The sequence below is a fragment of the Xenopus laevis genome, chromosome 6L (genome assembly GCF_017654675.1).
Source record: "Xenopus laevis strain J_2021 chromosome 6L, Xenopus_laevis_v10.1, whole genome shotgun sequence".
Taxonomy (NCBI): domain Eukaryota; kingdom Metazoa; phylum Chordata; class Amphibia; order Anura; family Pipidae; genus Xenopus; species Xenopus laevis.
This window is the reverse complement of record NC_054381.1, coordinates 115,948,861-115,968,194: the sequence shown is the minus strand read 5'-3', so window position 1 is coordinate 115,968,194 and position 19,334 is coordinate 115,948,861. Positions and strand designations below refer to the sequence as shown.

Sequence of the window (19,334 nt, the reverse complement as noted above, 5' to 3'; positions counted from 1 at the left end):
TTTAGACTTCAATAATAAAAGAAATATTCCATATACTAATGAATACAGTACATCACTTCCATAGAGTTTTCAAAGGCTTGGGCTCAGAATTTATTTTTGGGCCAGTGAATTTGCTTAATTATCAATACAATATCCTGAGGGCTGATAATGCAGTTGGCCTAAAGATGGGTTTGAGGCGTGTCTGCACAGAACTAGGGTCCATGGAGAACAATTACATGAACTAATCCAATATGGCCATTGCAATCATGAAAGAAAAATAGTTTTTACAGAGGTGTAATGTTATAAAGGTAATCAAATTCCAGCTATGCTTTTATAGTGTTTCCTTGGCTGCAAATGTAGACTTAATGATGGCAAAGTATGAGTATTGCAGAGTTCGTTGTCCTTTGTGTAAGGAACGCTTACCCTGGTGGTCCAGTGGCTTCCTCCTGGGAATGCGGCGGGTGTCCCCATTGGAGGCATGGCGTCTTTCCTCTTCCATGTCTGGTTCCCCTATGGCGCGCTTCCGGGTCTATGCGCCTGCATGATGACGTCACGCGCAAGGGAGTGAAATTCAAATAGTATAAAAGGGGAATTCAGTATACAATTCATTTCATTCTCTGCTTGTGCTGGCCCGGTCTGCCTGTTCCTGGCGGCAGTTAGAGGCAGAAGTAAGAGCCAAGACCAGAGAGCTTAGCTTGGGTTCTGGATAGTAGGTGCCGAACGTGACACTTTAATTTCAATGAATAAAAAAAAACTCTGCACTATATTCTATATTCATTCTAGAAAATTTATACTTTGTGTGGAGTAATACTGGTTGGGTGGATTGACCTAAAAAGTATACAATTTTCAGATATGATTTCCAAAAGAATAAGAAGGAAAATAAAATTTTATATAAAATGTGGAAGCCCCTTATAAATCAAATAACAAGCAGGAAAGTGGTTAAATTCCATAGTTTATTTGTAGTATAATTAACTACTGTATGTAACATAAAAAAATTCATCCTGTAACTTTTTTTCTTCTTTTTTTTTTTTTTTAATATCCCATGGAAAACATTAATCCCCCAGAACCATAATTTTCCAGTCTGTAATAAGCATGTCTTCATGTTTCCATGACATCACTGTGAAACTTGTGTGAACCCTATAGAAAGTTGCAGATGGATTGCATGTTCTCTGGGCTGTCTTGGGCGGCTTTGCTATTTTGCTACAGAAATAAAAAAGAGAGAAAAAAAGGCAGAAATCTGTTTATCCATAGAATAGAGGGACATAGGAGATACACTGAGAGATATGCTTTATTAATGCCTCACAAAGGAGACACACTCACACAATTACTTCAAATAATATAATGTGCTAGCAATTGGCTCTCTTGCATCCCAAAATCTGCAATATGCTCTGGCGTTGGCTCTCTGATTTTTTTGGTGTTACTGTTCCTTTAACACCCAATATAGTAACAAAGTACTTTTAAGTAATGAGAATATCATGTAATGTTGCCCTGAACTGTTTGCTTCAGAAACACTACTATAGTTCATATGAACAAGCTGCTGTGAAGCAATGGCTGAAATTGAAAAAGCCTATATGGCACAGGTTAAATAGTGGATAACAGATAACACCATTATGTTCTACAGAGCTTATCTGCTATCTGCTGTGTAACCTGAGCCTTTTCTACTTTGAATGGCTCCCCCCATTGCTACACATCATCTTATTTATATAAACAATAGTAGCGTTTCTGAAGCAAACACAGCAGTTTTACCAGTGCAGGGCAACACTGCATTATATTTTATTACTTTAAAACATTCATTTTTGAGTTACTGTTCATTTAAACACACACACATTCAGGCAAAGTTATGAGAACAATGCAGTATGCGACTTCAAGAAGTCTTTCCACTGCTTTTTTTTTGGACAGGGTGGTAGCCTCTCCTGTGCTGTGGACTCTACTGGATTCGTGTTTTACTGCAACAGTACCCATTTTGTATGGAGAAATACATGTTTTGGACAGATTTATCGCTTTTTAATGGGATTCTATTAAAAAAAAAACATGCCACATGAACATTTATAATTGTAACTAAATATGCCTAATTAAATTAAGGTTATCCAATGTTCAAAGTGAAAATATGAGCACCCTCTTCGTACAGCACATGCCTACTTTTTGGTTATTACCCCTATTAACCTATTTTTAACTCCATACTTTTGCCTGTATAAAAGCGCCCTGGACACAACTTTGGATTTTAGTGAATTAGTGTTGTCCTGGCAAATCTACGCCTGGCGAAGTGCTGCGCTGTGAGTGAAGCATTGGCTAACAAATTTCGGAGGTTAGTAAATTTGCCCCTATATGTTTTGTTTGCTCATTGTGGGATAACAGGAATAACACTGCAGTATAATGCGGCCTCGCTCTATTGCATTTAGTCTGGTCTGAGGTGGCGAAGGCAAGTCTGGCGCAAGAGGTAACATTCAGTAAAATCCACATCTTAGTGAATTCGCCTAGTTACGTCCATTCGATAGAGCGCAAATTCGCCTGTCGTTAGGGAGTGAAATACCGCTAGAGTCTATCTCCTTTGCTAGCGAAGTTACGCCAGCGATTCGTAAATTGGCAAAGTTCCAAAATGACGTCACGCTGGCGAATTTTCGGCAGCGTTAGTCACTTCGCTCTTTAGTAAATTTGCCCCACAGTATTTGCATGGAAATTTGCTATGTGGGATTACCAATGTCTGAGGTAGAAGAGATTGTAATAGGTTGTTTGATGTTTCTGATAGTAGGCTGATCAAAACGAAATACTGATTGTTTGCTATGTAGGTATGGGATCCATTATCCGGGAACCCTTTATCCAGAAAGCTCCGAATTATGGAAAGTCTCTCCCATAGAGTCAATTTTATCCAAATAATCCACATTTTTAAATGATTTTCTATAATAATAAAACAGTTCCTTCTACTAAGATATATAATTAATCCTTACTGGAGGCAAAACCAGTTTATTGGGGTTATTTAATATTTACATGATTTTCTAGTAGACTTAAGGTATGAAGAACCAAATTACAGAAAGATCCTTTATCGGTAAAACCCCAGGTCCTGAGCATTCTGGATAACCGCTCCCATACCTGTATTAGTAATTGAGCCCAATAATTGTGAGCTTGATGAACCATTTTTTTCCAGCCTACATTACAGAATATTCTGTTGATGTTATATGGAGCATGTTAGGCATTGATGTGGGAGCTGCAGATGTCTGCAGGCTGCTGAATGTCCTGTAGACTAAGTATATCTGAATAGCTTTTAGACAAGAAGAAGCATGTTACAGGCTTGTGGTGTGGGTAATTTGCCATGAATTGCCACCTGTTCTGTAAAGAACGCAAAAGCTATCCTGTTATTATTAGCATTTGGCAATCACTGATCTCCTTGGCCATCATTCAACTATTGTACTACAATTATTAGTACTTCAGCGTGTTTAACCCCTGAAATGCTGTAGACTATATGGCAATGACAAGGAAGTATTGTTGTGCTAGCATTGTAGATTCTGTGCTTTGGGGGTTGTGTTTACCCTATGGGGTAAAAAGTGGCTTAAAGGGATGCTTTTTTTTTTTCTTCATTTTAATTAGTGATGGGTAGTTTTTGTGTAACTAGATAAATGGAATTTATATTACAATCTCCATTTAATTGAGGTTGCCAGGTCATTTGAAAATCAAGGATTAATAAATGCAAGTTGCTCAGTTGCACTGATTGCATGTACATTAAATACTGTTGGTGCTGCCCTTCTAGTTGAATATATTGTAAAGATCTCTAACAAATGCTGATGCTTATTATTATTGTTATTAATAATAATAATACGTATTTTTTTCAACATGATTTGATATACTTTATATCCATTGTGCAGTTGTTTGCTATGCCTGGCTCAATCACTCTGCCATGAAACAAGGCAAGTGTTCAGAATCTTACATTGAGTTTAAGACTAGGGGGCACCATCTAATCTAAAATGCTCAGTTTTGGGCTAAAATCCACACTACATGCACATACAGATGCAAGCAAAGCGAATGGCAGGAGGCACACGCAGGATCAGGTGGGCTACTAACCTAACAGTGGGTTTCAGACAAGATCTAAGGCCGCTGTGGTCTGAACCCTGTGTTATAACAATAGCTATAATATCAGCAATAATAACTTCTGTTTTGTAAAAGGAGATGTTAATCACATGATCACACTTCCCTGTGTAGCCACAAACTTCATTATTATATTTAAAAAATGGAACTAAATGTATTTCTTCCAATGCTATGCTTTTTTGGTAAAACATTCTATATTGTGTTAAACAGGACATCATAAATCTCCTTCCATGCGTTTGTAATGAATGACATGTAATAAATATACAGTATAGAACAGAGGCCACTCTTTAAGTTAATTAACCATTAAAAACGACAGTTTATAATTATTTTACCTCTTCAGAAACAGTTTTACAAATTAAGGGGCAGATTTATTAAAATACAAGTTGGCGGGGAAAAATAATGCAGGTGCAGAAAAAAACATGTGAAACTTTTTTTTTTTTTTCTCAATTGCTAGCATATTAAGTAAAAAAGCGAAACAACCCTCTCGGAACAAATTGTCCCAAAATACCTTGACACACTTCAAAGTGCTTTCGACAATAACTCACTGCCCCCTTCATTTACTGAAGCCCTCATAGTAGTTATCCCTAAACCAGGAAAAGACCCTACTAGATGCTCTTCCTACCGCCCTATCTCTCTGCTTAACACGGATGCTAAAATCTTAGCCAAAATACTCTCCTCTCGCCTCCAACAAGTGGTCCCAGACCTTGTCCACCCAGATCAATCTGGCTTTATGCCTGGGCGCTCCACCAATATTAACCTTCGCAGACTCTTTACTAACCTGCAAATCACTCATGCAGAGATGGGCACCAGAGTTGTAGCCTCTTTAGACTCTGCCAAGGCTTTTGATTCGGTGGAGTGGGACTTCTTGTGGGAGGTTCTGACCCGTTTTGGGTTCGGCCCCCGGTGTTTGACCTGGATTAAGCTCCTCTATAGGAGTCCCACGGCGCGAGTTCGAGTCAACGGCCTTATATCGCCCCCCTTCTCATTGACAAGGGGAACGAGACAGGGCTGCCCCCTCTCCCCGGTTCTATTTGCCCTGGCGATCGAACCCCTGGCAATATTGATCAGGCACTCCCCCCGAATACGAGGCTTAACGTATGGCACTGTGCAGGAAAAGGTATCTCTATTTGCTGATGACCTTCTTATATATTTGGCTGACCCTAATGACTCCCTTGCTGCCCTTTTGGACCTGGTCAATCGGTTTGGCTCATTCTCTGGCCTACGGGTGAATTGGGACAAATCGGTCGTATTCCCCATACACCCTAATCAACCCCAATCTTTGCCAGCTGCGACCCCTCTAGAGTGGGCCAGTCAGTTCAAATACCTAGGTGTGACCATTCATGCTGATGTTGCAAAATATGTCTCTCTCAATCTAGACCCAATCCTAGCCAACATGACTACCTCACTGAACCGATGGACCAAACTTCCCTTATCGTTATGGGGCCGCGTCAACCTTATTAAAATGATTTATCTTCCCAAAATCCTTTATCTGCTCCACAACGCACCTATATATCTCCCTAAACTTTACTTCAAGCGCATTAACCAGATCATGGTCCCCTTCCTTTGGAACAATAAAGCACCCAGAATTGCTTTGACCAAGCTATGTGCCCCGTGTGAGGAGGGTGGACTGGCCCTCCCTAACTTCCATCTATATTACCTGGCCTCGCAAATCTATTACCTCCACTGGTGCCTTAACCCAGACCCGTATAACCCCAACTCGCAGTTACAGGCCCTCCTCGTAGCCTCGTGGGAGGGTCTTCGTAATTTCCCATACCGTTCCCTTAAGGACTACGGCTCTCTACCAACTACGTTAACCACCCCTCACAAATCCTGGATGGTAGCCCTCAAGGTCTTGGGTTGTGAACCTCCACTAATGTCCCCTCACTTGCCTTTGTGGGGAAACTCCTACCTACCTCACTTCAGAACCCTACCAGAGTTCGTCTTCTGGCCAAACCATGGCATTAAGTGCCTGAAAGACCTCCTTGATCCACAGACGTTCCCCACATACCATGCTCTTCAACGCAGAACCCACCCTACGCAAATTTTACTATTCCAATACCTTCAGCTACGACATGCCTTTCACTCCCAATTTCATTCCCTTACCCCCCAACAGTCCTCCCTGGTCATAGATGAAATACTCCGTGACCCTAGCCCCTCCAAATTGGTGTCCCGTTTATACCACCGGCTTCTCCTATCTGGCCCTAAACCCTTCCTGACTACCCAGGACTGGTGGACTACTAAAATTATAGGTCTTACTCAGGATGACTGGGAGGAGGCGATAGACAATGTGTACACTGGTCTCATTTCTCTAAAAGATAAGCTGATACAGTATAAAATTATACACCATGTATATATAACCCCTATACGCCTTAAGCAAATGGGCCGAGTCCCTCTCGACAACTGTCCTAGGTGTCAGCAACCGGGTGCGGACTTCTTCCATCTAATATGGGAGTGCCAACATATTTTAGACTTCTGGACGAGAGTGGTAAACTACTTAGCGGACAACCTAGACTTCCCGAGGGTCATCTCTCCAATTGTTTGTCTGCTGGGGGTCTTGGAGGAACTGGTCCCAGCCAAATATCCCAGAATTACCTACCGCATCCTCCTCTTTTATGCAAAGAAAACTATAGCAATGCACTGGATGGGCAACCTCTCACCCTCTCTTAAAGCTTGGGTGCACCTGGTTAACAGTGTAGTACCTCTTTATAAACTTACCTACGAGTCCAGGGGCGCCCTGACGAAATTTGACAACATATGGGGCCCGTGGGCTGACATTGATCCGAATCCCCCTGATTGAGCTGTATCTGGCCAACCCTTCTTGGCAGTTACGATGGAGGTTTCACTAGCCCTGACCTGCCTGATAAATACCTTAGCCATTGTGTTATAAAATTTCTCCATCTCTTTCTAGTAGCAATGCTTACCATAGTATGCACAGAGTCAACTTCTGTTTTGTACCTATATTGTGTATCTTACTTGTGTCAGTCTGCTCAACTGTTTGTAATGTATGTATGTTTGTTTGTGTTCAAAAGGAAATAAAACTTACCTTTAAAAAAAAAAAAAAAAGCGAAACAAAATATATACACTTTTTTTGTGAAAAACTGTTGCATGCCAGCATGAAAGACACTGTTCCACGCATTTTCAATGAGGCTGAACTCTCAAATGTTTTAATAAACTAGGAAAATAAATATTAAACGTGGTTAGAGAATATTACCATTGAGTTCAGTACAACTTTGCCTGCTTTTACTTGCAGAGTTTTTTTCTGGCAGCTTTATGTGTTTTATTTTATTTAATTAAAATAAAAACTCTGAGGTTTCAGAAAATACCTTTTTTTTTTTTTTTTTTTTTTTTTTTTTTATAAATCAGCCCCTAAGCATCCCCAGCACAGAACTCCATGCACAATGCCTTCTTTGCTGCCTCCGACCTCCCTACCTGGCCCACGGCGAGGTACATAGGGGCAGAGGGGGGTTGTGGTTCGGGCAGAGGGGGGCTTTGTGGCTGTGGTGTGGGGGTGTGGGGAGCCCTTAGGCAACAGCCCCAGGCCATTTAATCCTTCTGGACTACAGGTGTAATTAAAATAACCAATGCAAACATTTGGTTCAGTACTAGTAAATTAGTACCTAGGCCAAAATATTTCATTTAGAGTTTAGGGTCTGTAAACTCCTGACAGCCCCCCAGCATTCTGCTGAGCTGCCAAATTCACATAGAAGCCAGTGGGAGTTGTATTAGCAAAATGCAAGCTATTTTTCAAATGGAATTTTCAAAACATTCAAGATTTGACTTAATTGATGTGTAGAGATTTTTCTATGGTCGAGGTTTTTTTCATGTTTTTACAGGCTTAAGGTTATGATAAAATGTATGTGATACAAAAAAAACCCTGTAAATTTGAATTCAGCAGATAAATGTGTAAGCTCGATGGGGCATGATCTATTTCTAACCATGTCTCTTAACATATGTCACTTAATCTCTATGTTGCAACTGTGTAAAGCACCATACACACATTACTGCTGTATAAACTAATATATAAAATATATATATATATATATATATATATATATATATATATATATATATATATATATATATATATATATATATATATATATACACACACACTCACTAGAACCCCCATTTTACGTTTTTCAGGGGAGCAGAAAAATATTATGTAAAATCAGGGAAATGTATTATGCATAATATAGGTATATAGGTGGGAAAAATGAGGGAAAACCTGGTGGATAAACCTTTATTTTCAGTGTTTTTTATTAAAACTTTTCGGAATTCAAAATGAATGACAAAATTAAAGTATACATGTTATTATCTCCAAATATCCAGGAAAAGAGAAAAAACAATGGTTATATAACCTTGAGAAGGTAAACCAGGGGAAACAGAAGAAACCTTTATTAGTATCTATACAATTGACTTTATTGCTGTACCGAGTGCCCATAAAAATCTGAATCTGTGCCTGAGATTACAGACATTTAGCATTCCATGTACAGTGTTTACTATAGAGACAGCACTAATTTACAGGAAGTGTTGTGCAAACATAAACCACGTTCAACACCATCAACCGAAGGAAAGAACAGACACAAAGTAGGAAACTGATCTGCAGGAAATATTCTGCAAGAAGCCGAGGGGGTGGGGGTAGCAGAAAACAAATACCGTAGGTTAATAATGTAATCACATATATGCCTTTATGTTTATGGGGTCCTGGAACAAGAACAGATATTACAAAAAAAAGTTTAATGGGATCATTTTCAATGAGGGAAGGAACTCTAGCGAAGTATATACACTCCAGTTTGTTTCATTGAATGCCTCTCTCCCTGTACGTTTTTAAAATACTGTTAAAACTGTAGATGGAAGAATCATAACTATAAATATAATTAAAATGAACATACAAAGATTTTGTCATATGGTAAGAGGCACAAGGCCAGATTCACTTCAGTGAGGAAAAAGGTTTATCACATGAAAAATCATAAATTTAAGATACAATTGAGACTATAACTATAAACTGAGTTAGTAAAACACTTGTAGAATCAAGGGAACAAAAATCATTGTGGTCTTGTTCATAAATATATACACGATACTACTGTATCTAGCTGCCCAGTGCTTTGTTTGTTTGGCTTGACCTAAAAGGACCAGTAACTTCAAAAAGGAAGAAAACATTTTATCAATATACAAACTTTATATATAAATTTTGTATTTGTTGAGCTAGATTCTAGAACCTACATATAAGGCCTCAAGCACGCGAGCAGATTCAGGGAGATTTAGTCACCTGGCGACTAATTGACTCTTCTGGCGACAATCTCCCGGAACATCCTTCGCTTGTCTTCCCGTCCGATATAATGAAAAGTCGTCTGCGCTAAAGCACACGCGGCGCTTCGATTTCCCAAGTTTCCTCGTGAGGCAACTTTGGGCGACTTCAGAAATCGAAGCACCGCGAGTGCATTGGCGCTAGCATTTTGTCATTATAGCAGGCGGCTGGGCACGGCAAAGGCAGTTCAGGGAGATTGACGCCCCGCACAAGAGGCAATTAGTCGCCAGGCGACTAAATCTCCCGAATCTGCTCGCGTGCTAGCTCCCTAAAGTTGGCCATAGACGCAAAGATACCATCGTACGAAACAACGATTGTACCATTTTCCTTATGCAGATTGTCCCAACATTTTTCGTACCATGTTGATCGGTCCTTAAGTCAATAGGACTGGCTAAAAGATTTATATCCGCCACTGATAATATCGCTGCATGTATTGTCTATCTGATTATATCATTGGGAGATTGTCACGTACAGTACGTATTTATTGGTCATAACTTACTATCACTGCCTGACGATTAATGGTCTGAGCATCGTGTGATTTGTTCTCTTTACTACTTTATATTAATCTGAATGGTTAGTCGCAGGTCGGAAGATTGGCATGGATGATCATTAGTCGACTTAGGCTATAATCTGTATGTCTATGGCCAGTATAAACCATTTCTTGGCAACACATCTCCTATTTTATACGAGAGGTATTCATTGCATAGTCGGCCTAAGAAGTAAACCTATTGGGGTACATTTGCTAAAGTGTGAATTTTCTCTTCACCGAAGTTTACCAGGTGTATTTTTACAATATCTCATATTTACTAAAAAAACGTAAGTATGCAGTTTCAGGATAATTGTGAGATGAAATTTCTCCTGGCGTAATTCTCTATGAAAATTCGCCAGTAAATTTTTCCCATAGAATTATAGTGGGCAAAATTCCCTAGAGCGTTTTTTCTAGAGAATTTTTTCTCTATTGAGAAAGTTAGCATTAAAAGAGTAATGTTGATAATTAGATTTAAAAGCAGCTGCTCTGTCTTTATAATGATATTTTGCCAGCCTGAACCTGGAGAAATTTCTCTTTGCGATAATACATTCTTGTGCTCTTAGTGAATTTGAGAATTTTCACTGGAGAAATTTCACCTGGAGAAGTGAGTTGAACTTACGCCAGTGCAAAGAGGATTTTCACCATCGCGAAGTTTATTCTCCAAAACTTGGTGTATTCTCCTTTAAAGGGATACTGTCATGGGGAAAACAAAATTCAAACAGATTTTTTTTTATATACTTAATTTTGAAATCTGACATGGGGCTAGACATATTGTGAGTTTACCAGCTGCCCCCAGTCATGTGACTTGTGCTCTGATAAATTTCAGTCACTCACTGTTCTGCAAGTTGGAGTGATATCACCCCCCTCCCTTCTCCCCCTCCAGCAGCCTAACAACAGAACAATGGGAAGGTAACCAGATAGCAGCTCCCTAACAGAAGATAACAGCTGCCTGGTAGATCTAAGAACAGCACTCAATAGTAAAATCCAGGTCCCACTGCAACACATGCAGTTACATTGAGTAGGAGAAACAGCAGCCTGCAAGAAAGCAGTTCCATCCTAAAGTGCTGGCTCTTTCTGAAAGCACATGACCAGGCAAAATGACCTGAGATGGCAGCCTACACACCAATATTACAACTAATAAAAAAATACACTTGCTGGTTCAGGAATAAAATTTTTTTATTGTAGAGTGAATTATTTGCAGTGCAAACAGTGTAATTTAGAAATAAAAATGACAATAAAAATCATGACCGAATCCCTTTAGGTAAATTTTGCGATGTTGAGGGGAATCTTCTTTTTCGGTGAAACTACTCATCCTCACCTTTTAGTAAATATGCACCATTGTATCTGTGCCTTTTGTACTTCATCATCAATGGTTTTCCGTACCCAACCTATGGTCCGTTTACTATAAATTTTCATGAATTGAATTAACTGTGGCTCTGTGTTTAGTAGTGGATGGGAAATATAATTACAGAGGAATACAGTTTTTACAGTAAAGTTTATTACTAGAAGTGTAACATTCCAGTCGGCTTTTGAACTATATGTGAGTGTTGGAGCCAGGGTGTCAGACTGTCTAGCTACAGCTCCAAGCTTGTTGTAGGATCATAGGACACATGCAAATTTGTCATCCTTGCACACTCTACAGTCTGCTAGCTCTTCCCCATCAGTCATACCCTGAATACCTACATTTATTTAATAACCTATTCACTTGTGGCTTACTTTGAAGAAGAAAAAAAAATATTTTTCTCATAAGCATTATATGACTATGACTGGTGTGTTTAGATGAAATCCGTCCGTAAAGTCTTCACTATAGTCTAGAAAGATTTCCTAATTGATTTTCTTCTGCAGTTACCCCACAGTGATATTTCTATGTGTTTTGTTTACCATATCGTTTCACTATCATTCCCATTGTGGTGAAGTCTGTATAGTAACAGAACTTTCATAGACTGTAAATAAACCCATTTGTGAAATTACAATATCTTGGGCAGTTTTTTTCCAGTCCACGTGATTGGAACACCAAAAAAAAAGTAAGAATAAATTAGCCAAATAAAAAGCAAACCAATCACAAGGACTGGAGAAAACTACCCAAGATATTGTAGTTTCACAAATGGGTTTATTTACAGACCATGAAAGTTCTGTTACTGTACCATGGTGACTGAAGCCAGAGCTTTCTTACAAACGTCCAAGCATGAAAATCATTTCTGTACAGGAAAAGACCCCACTTTATGAAGACTTTGCATTACTTGCTTTAACACAAATTACATCTTTTTCCAATATAAATTAGCCCCGAAATGCAGTCCTGTTGCACAAGCTCCGCACCCTTTGGTTGTGGATTTGCTTTTTATTGCAGATGCACATGGTTTATTTACAGGGGCAAATGATTGCAGTTCTGTGGTTGTTTTTAAAGTGTACAATTGTTACAAAACCCTTAGGGGCAGATTTACTAAGCTCGAGTGAATAATTCGAATAGAAAAAAGTGTTTTTTGGGTACTTCGACCATCGAATTGGTCAAATTCGATCGAATCGAACGATTCGAACGATTCGAACGATTCGAAGTAAAAATCGTTCCACTATTCAATAATCGAAGTACTGTCTCTTTAAAAAATACTTCGACTTCGCACTTTAAACCTACCGAGGTGCAATGTTAGCCTATGGGGACCTTCACCAGCACTTTTCTAAGTTTTTTTTTTTTTTTGGTCGAATAAAAATCCTTTGATCAATCGCTTAAAATCGTTCGATTTTTATTCGATCGAAGCGTTGCGCTAAAATCCTTCGAATTCGATATTCAAAGGATTTTACTTTAAGGGTCGAGTTAGAGGGTTTTTTAACCCTCGAAATTCGATCCTTGATAAATCTGCCCCTTAATGTGGCTTACTGTACTTAAAGGGGTGGTTCACCATTAAGTTAACTATTAGTATAGAATGGTTAATTTTAAGCAAATTTTCAATTGCTCTTTAGTTTTTCTCTTACAGTTTTTGAATTATTTGCCTTCTTATTCTGACTCTTTTGAGCTTTCAAATGGGGGTCACTGATCCCATCTAAAAACAAATGCTCTCTAAGGCTACAAATGTTTTGTTATTGGTACTTTTTATTCCTCAACTTTCTATTCAGGCCCTTTCCTATTCATATTCATATTTCAGCCTCGTATTCAAATCAGTGCATGTTTGCTAGGGAAATTAGACCCTAGCAACCAGATTGCTGAAATTGCAAACTGGACAGCTGTTGAATAACAAGCTAAATAACTCAAAAACTACAAATAGTAAAAAATGAAAACCAACTGGAAATTGTCTATCACTCTCTACATCATATAGAGTTATTTTCGAGGTGAACAATCCCTTTAATAGTTGATCAGGAGTATAGCATCCCACAAATCTTACCAGGTCTCATTTCATGTATCTGAATGCATATCTTAACTGTAGGGTAGGGAAAAGGGATGTTTAGATGATGTGTTTTTGCTTAGATTAGGTGGCTACTGCAATAATGGACCCTCTGTCTCAAAGCAAGCCAGACCATAACCACCTTTATGTAGAAAAACGGACATTCAACTTCTACTTCTCTATGTGATGAGTCTGTTAACCGCACTCTATAAGCATGTTCTACTGGGACACATTGCTTAACATGGCAATTATGGGTATAAAAGTTGTATTTTCTTTTCTTTGTGTTGAAGAAAGCAAGTTATGTAACAGCCTTCTCTCAAACCCGATGATAAAAATTGGCATTATTTTGTTGGTCTAAATTGTCTCTTATTTTCTTTCAGGTTATTACTGCTGGTCTGTCGCTGATTTATTTTCAGATTACTCTGACTGTACCCCTGACTTTATGGTAAGATTGTCTTTTAGTTTCTGCTTGGTCATTGGGAAACTAAAAAGATTTAAGAGATTTTATTGTAGTTGTGGAGGAAAAATTGGTAAATTTTGCTATAAAAATGACTTTGAGAATTCAACTACTTGACTACTTTGTGGTCCCCCTTTTGCCCACTACAAGACATTGATATATGAAAATGTGGTTAAAATATCCAGTAAAATAAAATTCACCATAACCGGACCTATTTGCTGCACTGAGGCTGGCTAGTTCCAAGGTTTGGGAACTTATTTCATACAAAGGTCCTTTTGGTAGCGGTGCTGGCACTTTGATTCAAAAATTATTTAATGATAATAATTTCCAGCTAATTTTTACAGAAGGTTCATATGGCAGTCTTGCATCACAACAAAAATCATACTAGAATTAGGATTTAGCACTGAATAAAAGTAGAGAATGTAAATGGAAAAGTTTTCCTGCCTTGCAGACATGTATTCCCACATTTGGATAAATATTGTTCAATTGATGGCAGGTGCCAGTAGAAGGGAGCAGAACAAGTGCATACTGGTTGATGTAAAACCAATTACTTCTGCTTGATCAACTTTATAGCATGCTTGTTGGTTATTGGTTTTCTCATTTGCTATTCTAATCGCACAAAAACCAGGTCAGGCAAATAATAAAACTTAACCAAAGAAGTAAAGATCTGTGTCTCCAAAGATGCCCCAGTAGCTCCCCATCTTCTTTTCTGCTGATTCACTGGACATGCTCTGTGCTGCTGTCACTTACTGAGCTTAGGTACCCACTCACAATATACAGTACACATAGAATAGAAATGTCACAATATAAGGCTGTTTAGTAATTAATACAGATCATTACTACATGGCAGCTCAAAAACCAGTGCAATTGGCATCAGAATTGAATAATTAGCCTTGTAGCATCAGCCTACAGGCCAGCCTCATTTTCTGCTTGATTATTTGCAACAACCCCTAAGCTTAGCTTCTCAACAGCTGCTCAGAGCCCACTGAGCATGTGAGTGTCACAGACATTTTCCAAGATGGTGACCCACTGTGACAAGTTTGAAGTCCTGGATCATTTCTGCTATTGAGATGCTGAAACTTTACGCTGGTGCAATAAGTTCAGTATATAAAATATGGCATTTTTAGCTATATTCATTTTTAGGGTTTAGTTCTCCTTTAAAGCCTTACACTAAAGGAGAACTATGGGATATTGTCCCTCAATTGTATTCTTACATTTTTTTAGGTTAAGTTTAAAAGGTACAGGCTTCAGTTTGTGTAGAAGTTTAACTGGCCGCAGCTAGTGAGGAGAAGCAGTGGTTCCATGAGTTGATGTCAATAACTGCCGTTGTACTGCCATTGCTCATAACTGTGAGTGGAATATTCCCAGATTGGGATAGGAAAAGAAATCCCTCCATTTTACTGGTCTGTCTGTGTTTTTCTGTCATTCTAACTGGGTATAGAGTGGAAATGAGACAGTGACTGTCACCTATTATATATACCTTTAGAGCTGCTGAGATGGAAAGCAGTTTAGATAACTGTTACCGATTGCTTTATGTGTAAATGTTTTTTCTCTCTTTAATATTTACATAAGCCTTTACAAATCAAATCTCGTTAAGTGTCATTGTTCTTCAGTGATTTTAAGTTCCGTTGCTGACGGCAGAATATTGATTTCCTGCATAAAGCCTTGAACTCTTGGACTTGGCCTCTGGGTCATTCTTGGCTATAATTCCTGCCATGAGAACATTGTTCTTCCCATTTTATGAGGCCTCATTAAAGAACGAGTGCAGCCCTATTTGTATTTGGTTCCTAGAAACATGAAACCTCTTAGTTTATTATATCTGTGAAAGGCTACAGGTGCCACTTGATCTATTCATTAGGACTGGCGCCCCTTTGGGCACAAGCCTCTTTCTACACTAATCAATGAGCAAACTATAAGCTATGAGAATACTTACTCACTAAATGTGCCTCAGCTATAGATATCGTTATACATACGGATATATTTAACTGGTTATTCATTACTTGCAGCGTGGGAGTGTTTGACCTGCTTCAGATTTACTTATATACTTATATACAGGTATGGGACCAGTTATCCAGAATGCTCAGGACCTATGGTTTTCTTGATAACAAATCTTTCTGTAATCTGGATCTTCATACCTTACGTCTACTAGAAAATCATGTAAATATTAAATTAGACCAATAGGCTAGTTTTGCCTCCAATAAGGATTAACTATATCTTAGTTGGGATAAAGTACAATGTACTTGTTTTATTTACAGAGAAAAAGGAAATCATTTTTAAACATTCAGATTATTTGGATAAAATTGAGCCTTTTCTGTAATTCAGAGCTTTCTGGATAACCATTTTCCGGATAACGGGTCCCATTCCTATATATATATATATATATCTGTTTGACCTGCACCCAGGCTGTCGGCCTTTGGGTCATGAGTGCACCGTAGTGGGTTTTTATATATATATATATAAACAGCTGGAAGCCAGCACGTCTCTTCAAATGAAGAAAATGTGCCTTGGGGCAATCTGCCATTGTGGTAGCCAAAATGTTAGCAGTATTTTTGCTGAATAAAACACCATTTTTTCTGCATAAGACCTGTGAGTGCATGCTTTCCTATTGGATTATATATATATATATATATATATATATATATATATATATATATATATATATATATATATATATATATATATATATATATATATATATATATATATATATATATATATATATATATATATTTACAGTTCAAGTGCTCACACTCTGACGTTGTTACTTTCCTGGGTGCATGGTCAATGTAACTTTATAGGTATATGGAAAGCGACCAGCACTCCAAAGGATACAGCATGTTATGAAATAAACCACTTTGTATGAAGAAACTGGAGTGCTGGTCCCATCCTGCTAAGACGCAACTCTGCATTTTAGTGAATTAGCCTAGTGGTAACAAAATTGTTTTTACAAATAACTTTAAAAGCACACAATTGTAATAAATACATGTATATTGGAAAGTCGATTAGAGTAATGTTTTCTTTTTTATATATATATGTATATGTGTATATATATGTGTGTGTGTGTGTGTGTGTGTGTGTGTGTGTGTATATATATATAAGAAAACATTACTCTAATCGACTTTCCAATATACATGTATTTATTACAATTGCGAGTATATGTATGTATGTGTATATATATATGTATATATATATATATATATATATATATATATATATATATATATATATATATATATATATATATATATATATATATATATATGTATAGTAATGTTATGGCACTTTTTTCACTATATTAATCTAATTATGTCTTTTCCCCGCAGTTTGCTGGCTGGTGGCCTTGGAGAAGCTGTTCTGGTGTACGCAGAGAGAACAGGAGTGTAAAATATGGCACTATTGTGTGTCTCCTTAATGTAAAATCGGTTTATTATACGTCCACTCGTTGTTATACTAAAAGATCATTAGCAAATGGCAGTTAAAATATGCCCTAAACAGCATGAGCTTTAGGCTGGATGTACTTAGTTGCATTTTACACTGTGTGGGAGAAGCCTATCTGTAAGCATAGCTTGGGGAGACTTAGAAATTGTAATCCTACATTGCACATTCCACAGGTTATTAATTGTGGCTGTTAGCCAGGTCTGGACTGACATTCAAAATAGGCCTTGGCATTTCAGGTACACAGAGGCCCAAACAGGCCACACAACAGCCCCCACCAGCCCAAGAAATAGTGACTGTCCATGGCAACTTACAGCAGCCCTTCTGGCATTTGCCAGAAGCCACAGATTGCCAGTCCGGGCCTGCTGTTAGCCCACTGGCTGATCTTAATAAAAACCACATTAAGGGGTGTATTTATTATGCTGTGTATAAAAGTGGAGTGAAACTTTACCAGTGATGTTGCCCACAGTAACCAATCAGATCTTTGTTTTGTTGTTGAAAACGAATTGCTGATTGGTTGTACTGGGCAACATCACTTGTAATGCTTCACTGCACTTACAGCATGATAAACAAACAACTGTCATTCACTGGTGTAAGTTTGCACTGGCCTTTGCAGTATCATAATCATTGGCGTGTAGTGCTTTAATAAACTGCTTTGTCCCTAGTCTATTTACATTTGTTTATGATTCTTATTACAGTTTTTATAGATACCAAAAAGCAGACAACTTCATGATTAGAAGGATCTATTATTTTAGCAATGGCATTTTCAGCACAATCATATAATTAATCTGAATAAGAACTGCCTGGAACAAATACAATTGTGTGCTTTGATTTTATTACTGCTTAATGAAAGGTTTAGCAAGGGAGCAAGGTATGAATAAATTACACAAAATCAAGATACAAAATGGTTAATCAATGTTATGTGTTTTTTTATTTGTAATATTATTTACCATATAACTATTCTGTTTCAAAGCAACTTAATATCTAATAAATATTTTATTCTTTATACAGAAATCCTATTTAAAGGTGTCTCTCAATTCCTTGCAGTAAATAACAGGAGTGTATTTTAATGAATCTATCTTTATGTACAGGTACGGATCCAATGTCTTGAAACCTTTATTCAGAAAGCTCTGAATTACGGGAAGGCCATCTCCCATAGACTGAATTTTTATAATAATAATAATAATAAAAAACAGTAGCTTGTACTTGATCCCAGCTAAGATATTATTAATCCTTACTGGAGGCAAAACAATCCGAATGGGTTTATTTAATGTTTAAATTATGTTTTAGTAGACTTAAGATATGGAAATCCAAATTATGAAAAGACCCCTAATCTGGAAAACCCAGGTCCTGAGCATTCTGTATAACAGGTCCCATACTTGTATATGAATCAGGCAGAACATTTTACACCAACAATTTTACATCAGTCTTTTCAATAATCAATGGAAGGGTTGCCAGTAATAATGCATTTTATTTAATGGGAAACGACACCCCTGAACTCCGCATGTCTTTATAAATACATATTACATGAAATAGTCCATATGTAGGACTCTGTTTCATAAACACAAAGCCTATTCACAAAAACCTATTTTCTGATATGTTCCTCTGGAATCCATCATCCAGAACCCCGTTATCCAGACAGTTCCGAATTACTGAAAGGTTGTCTCCCATAGACTCTATTTTATCCAAATAATCCAAATGTTTAAAATTAATTTTTTCTCTGTAATAATAAAACAGTAGCTTGTACTTGATCCCAACTGAGATATAATTAATCCTTATTGGAAGCAAAACCAGTCTTTTGGGTTTATTTAATGTTTACATTATTTTCTAGTAGACAAGGTATGGAGATTCAAATTATGGAAAGATCCATTATCCGAAAAAAAACCCGGTCTAGAGCATTTTGGATCCCAAAATAGATTTAAAAGGTCTAGCATTTTATTAGGATATAAAACATACTAATGCGAAGTTTCTGAATTATAGCACTAACATCTGCCTTGTGTTTTGTCACTGAAGTCATAGTTCGTTACATAGTTAGTTAAATTGGGTTGAAAAAGTCCATCAAGTCCAACCCCTCCAAATGAAAACCCAGCATCCATACACACACACACACACACACCCCTCCCTAGTTTCACACAAATTCTATATACCCATACCTATACTAACTATAGAGTTTAG

The 19,334-nt window shown here is 37.7% G+C and overlaps 1 protein-coding gene across 2 annotated transcripts in view; it reads left to right on the top strand.

Annotated features, from left to right (window-relative positions):
- Nucleotides 1–18,178, top strand: part of tmem241.L (transmembrane protein 241 L homeolog) — a 51,260-nt gene extending 33,082 nt beyond the window's left edge. For both annotated transcript variants that reach the window (XM_018266125.2, NM_001097753.1), the window contains 2 exon segments: nucleotides 13,648–13,712; nucleotides 17,048–18,178. In XM_018266125.2, the coding sequence (XP_018121614.1) occupies nucleotides 13,648–13,712; nucleotides 17,048–17,108 (126 nt within the window). In that variant the 3' untranslated portion in view covers nucleotides 17,109–18,178.
- Nucleotides 18,179–19,334: the final 1,156 nt, after the last annotated feature.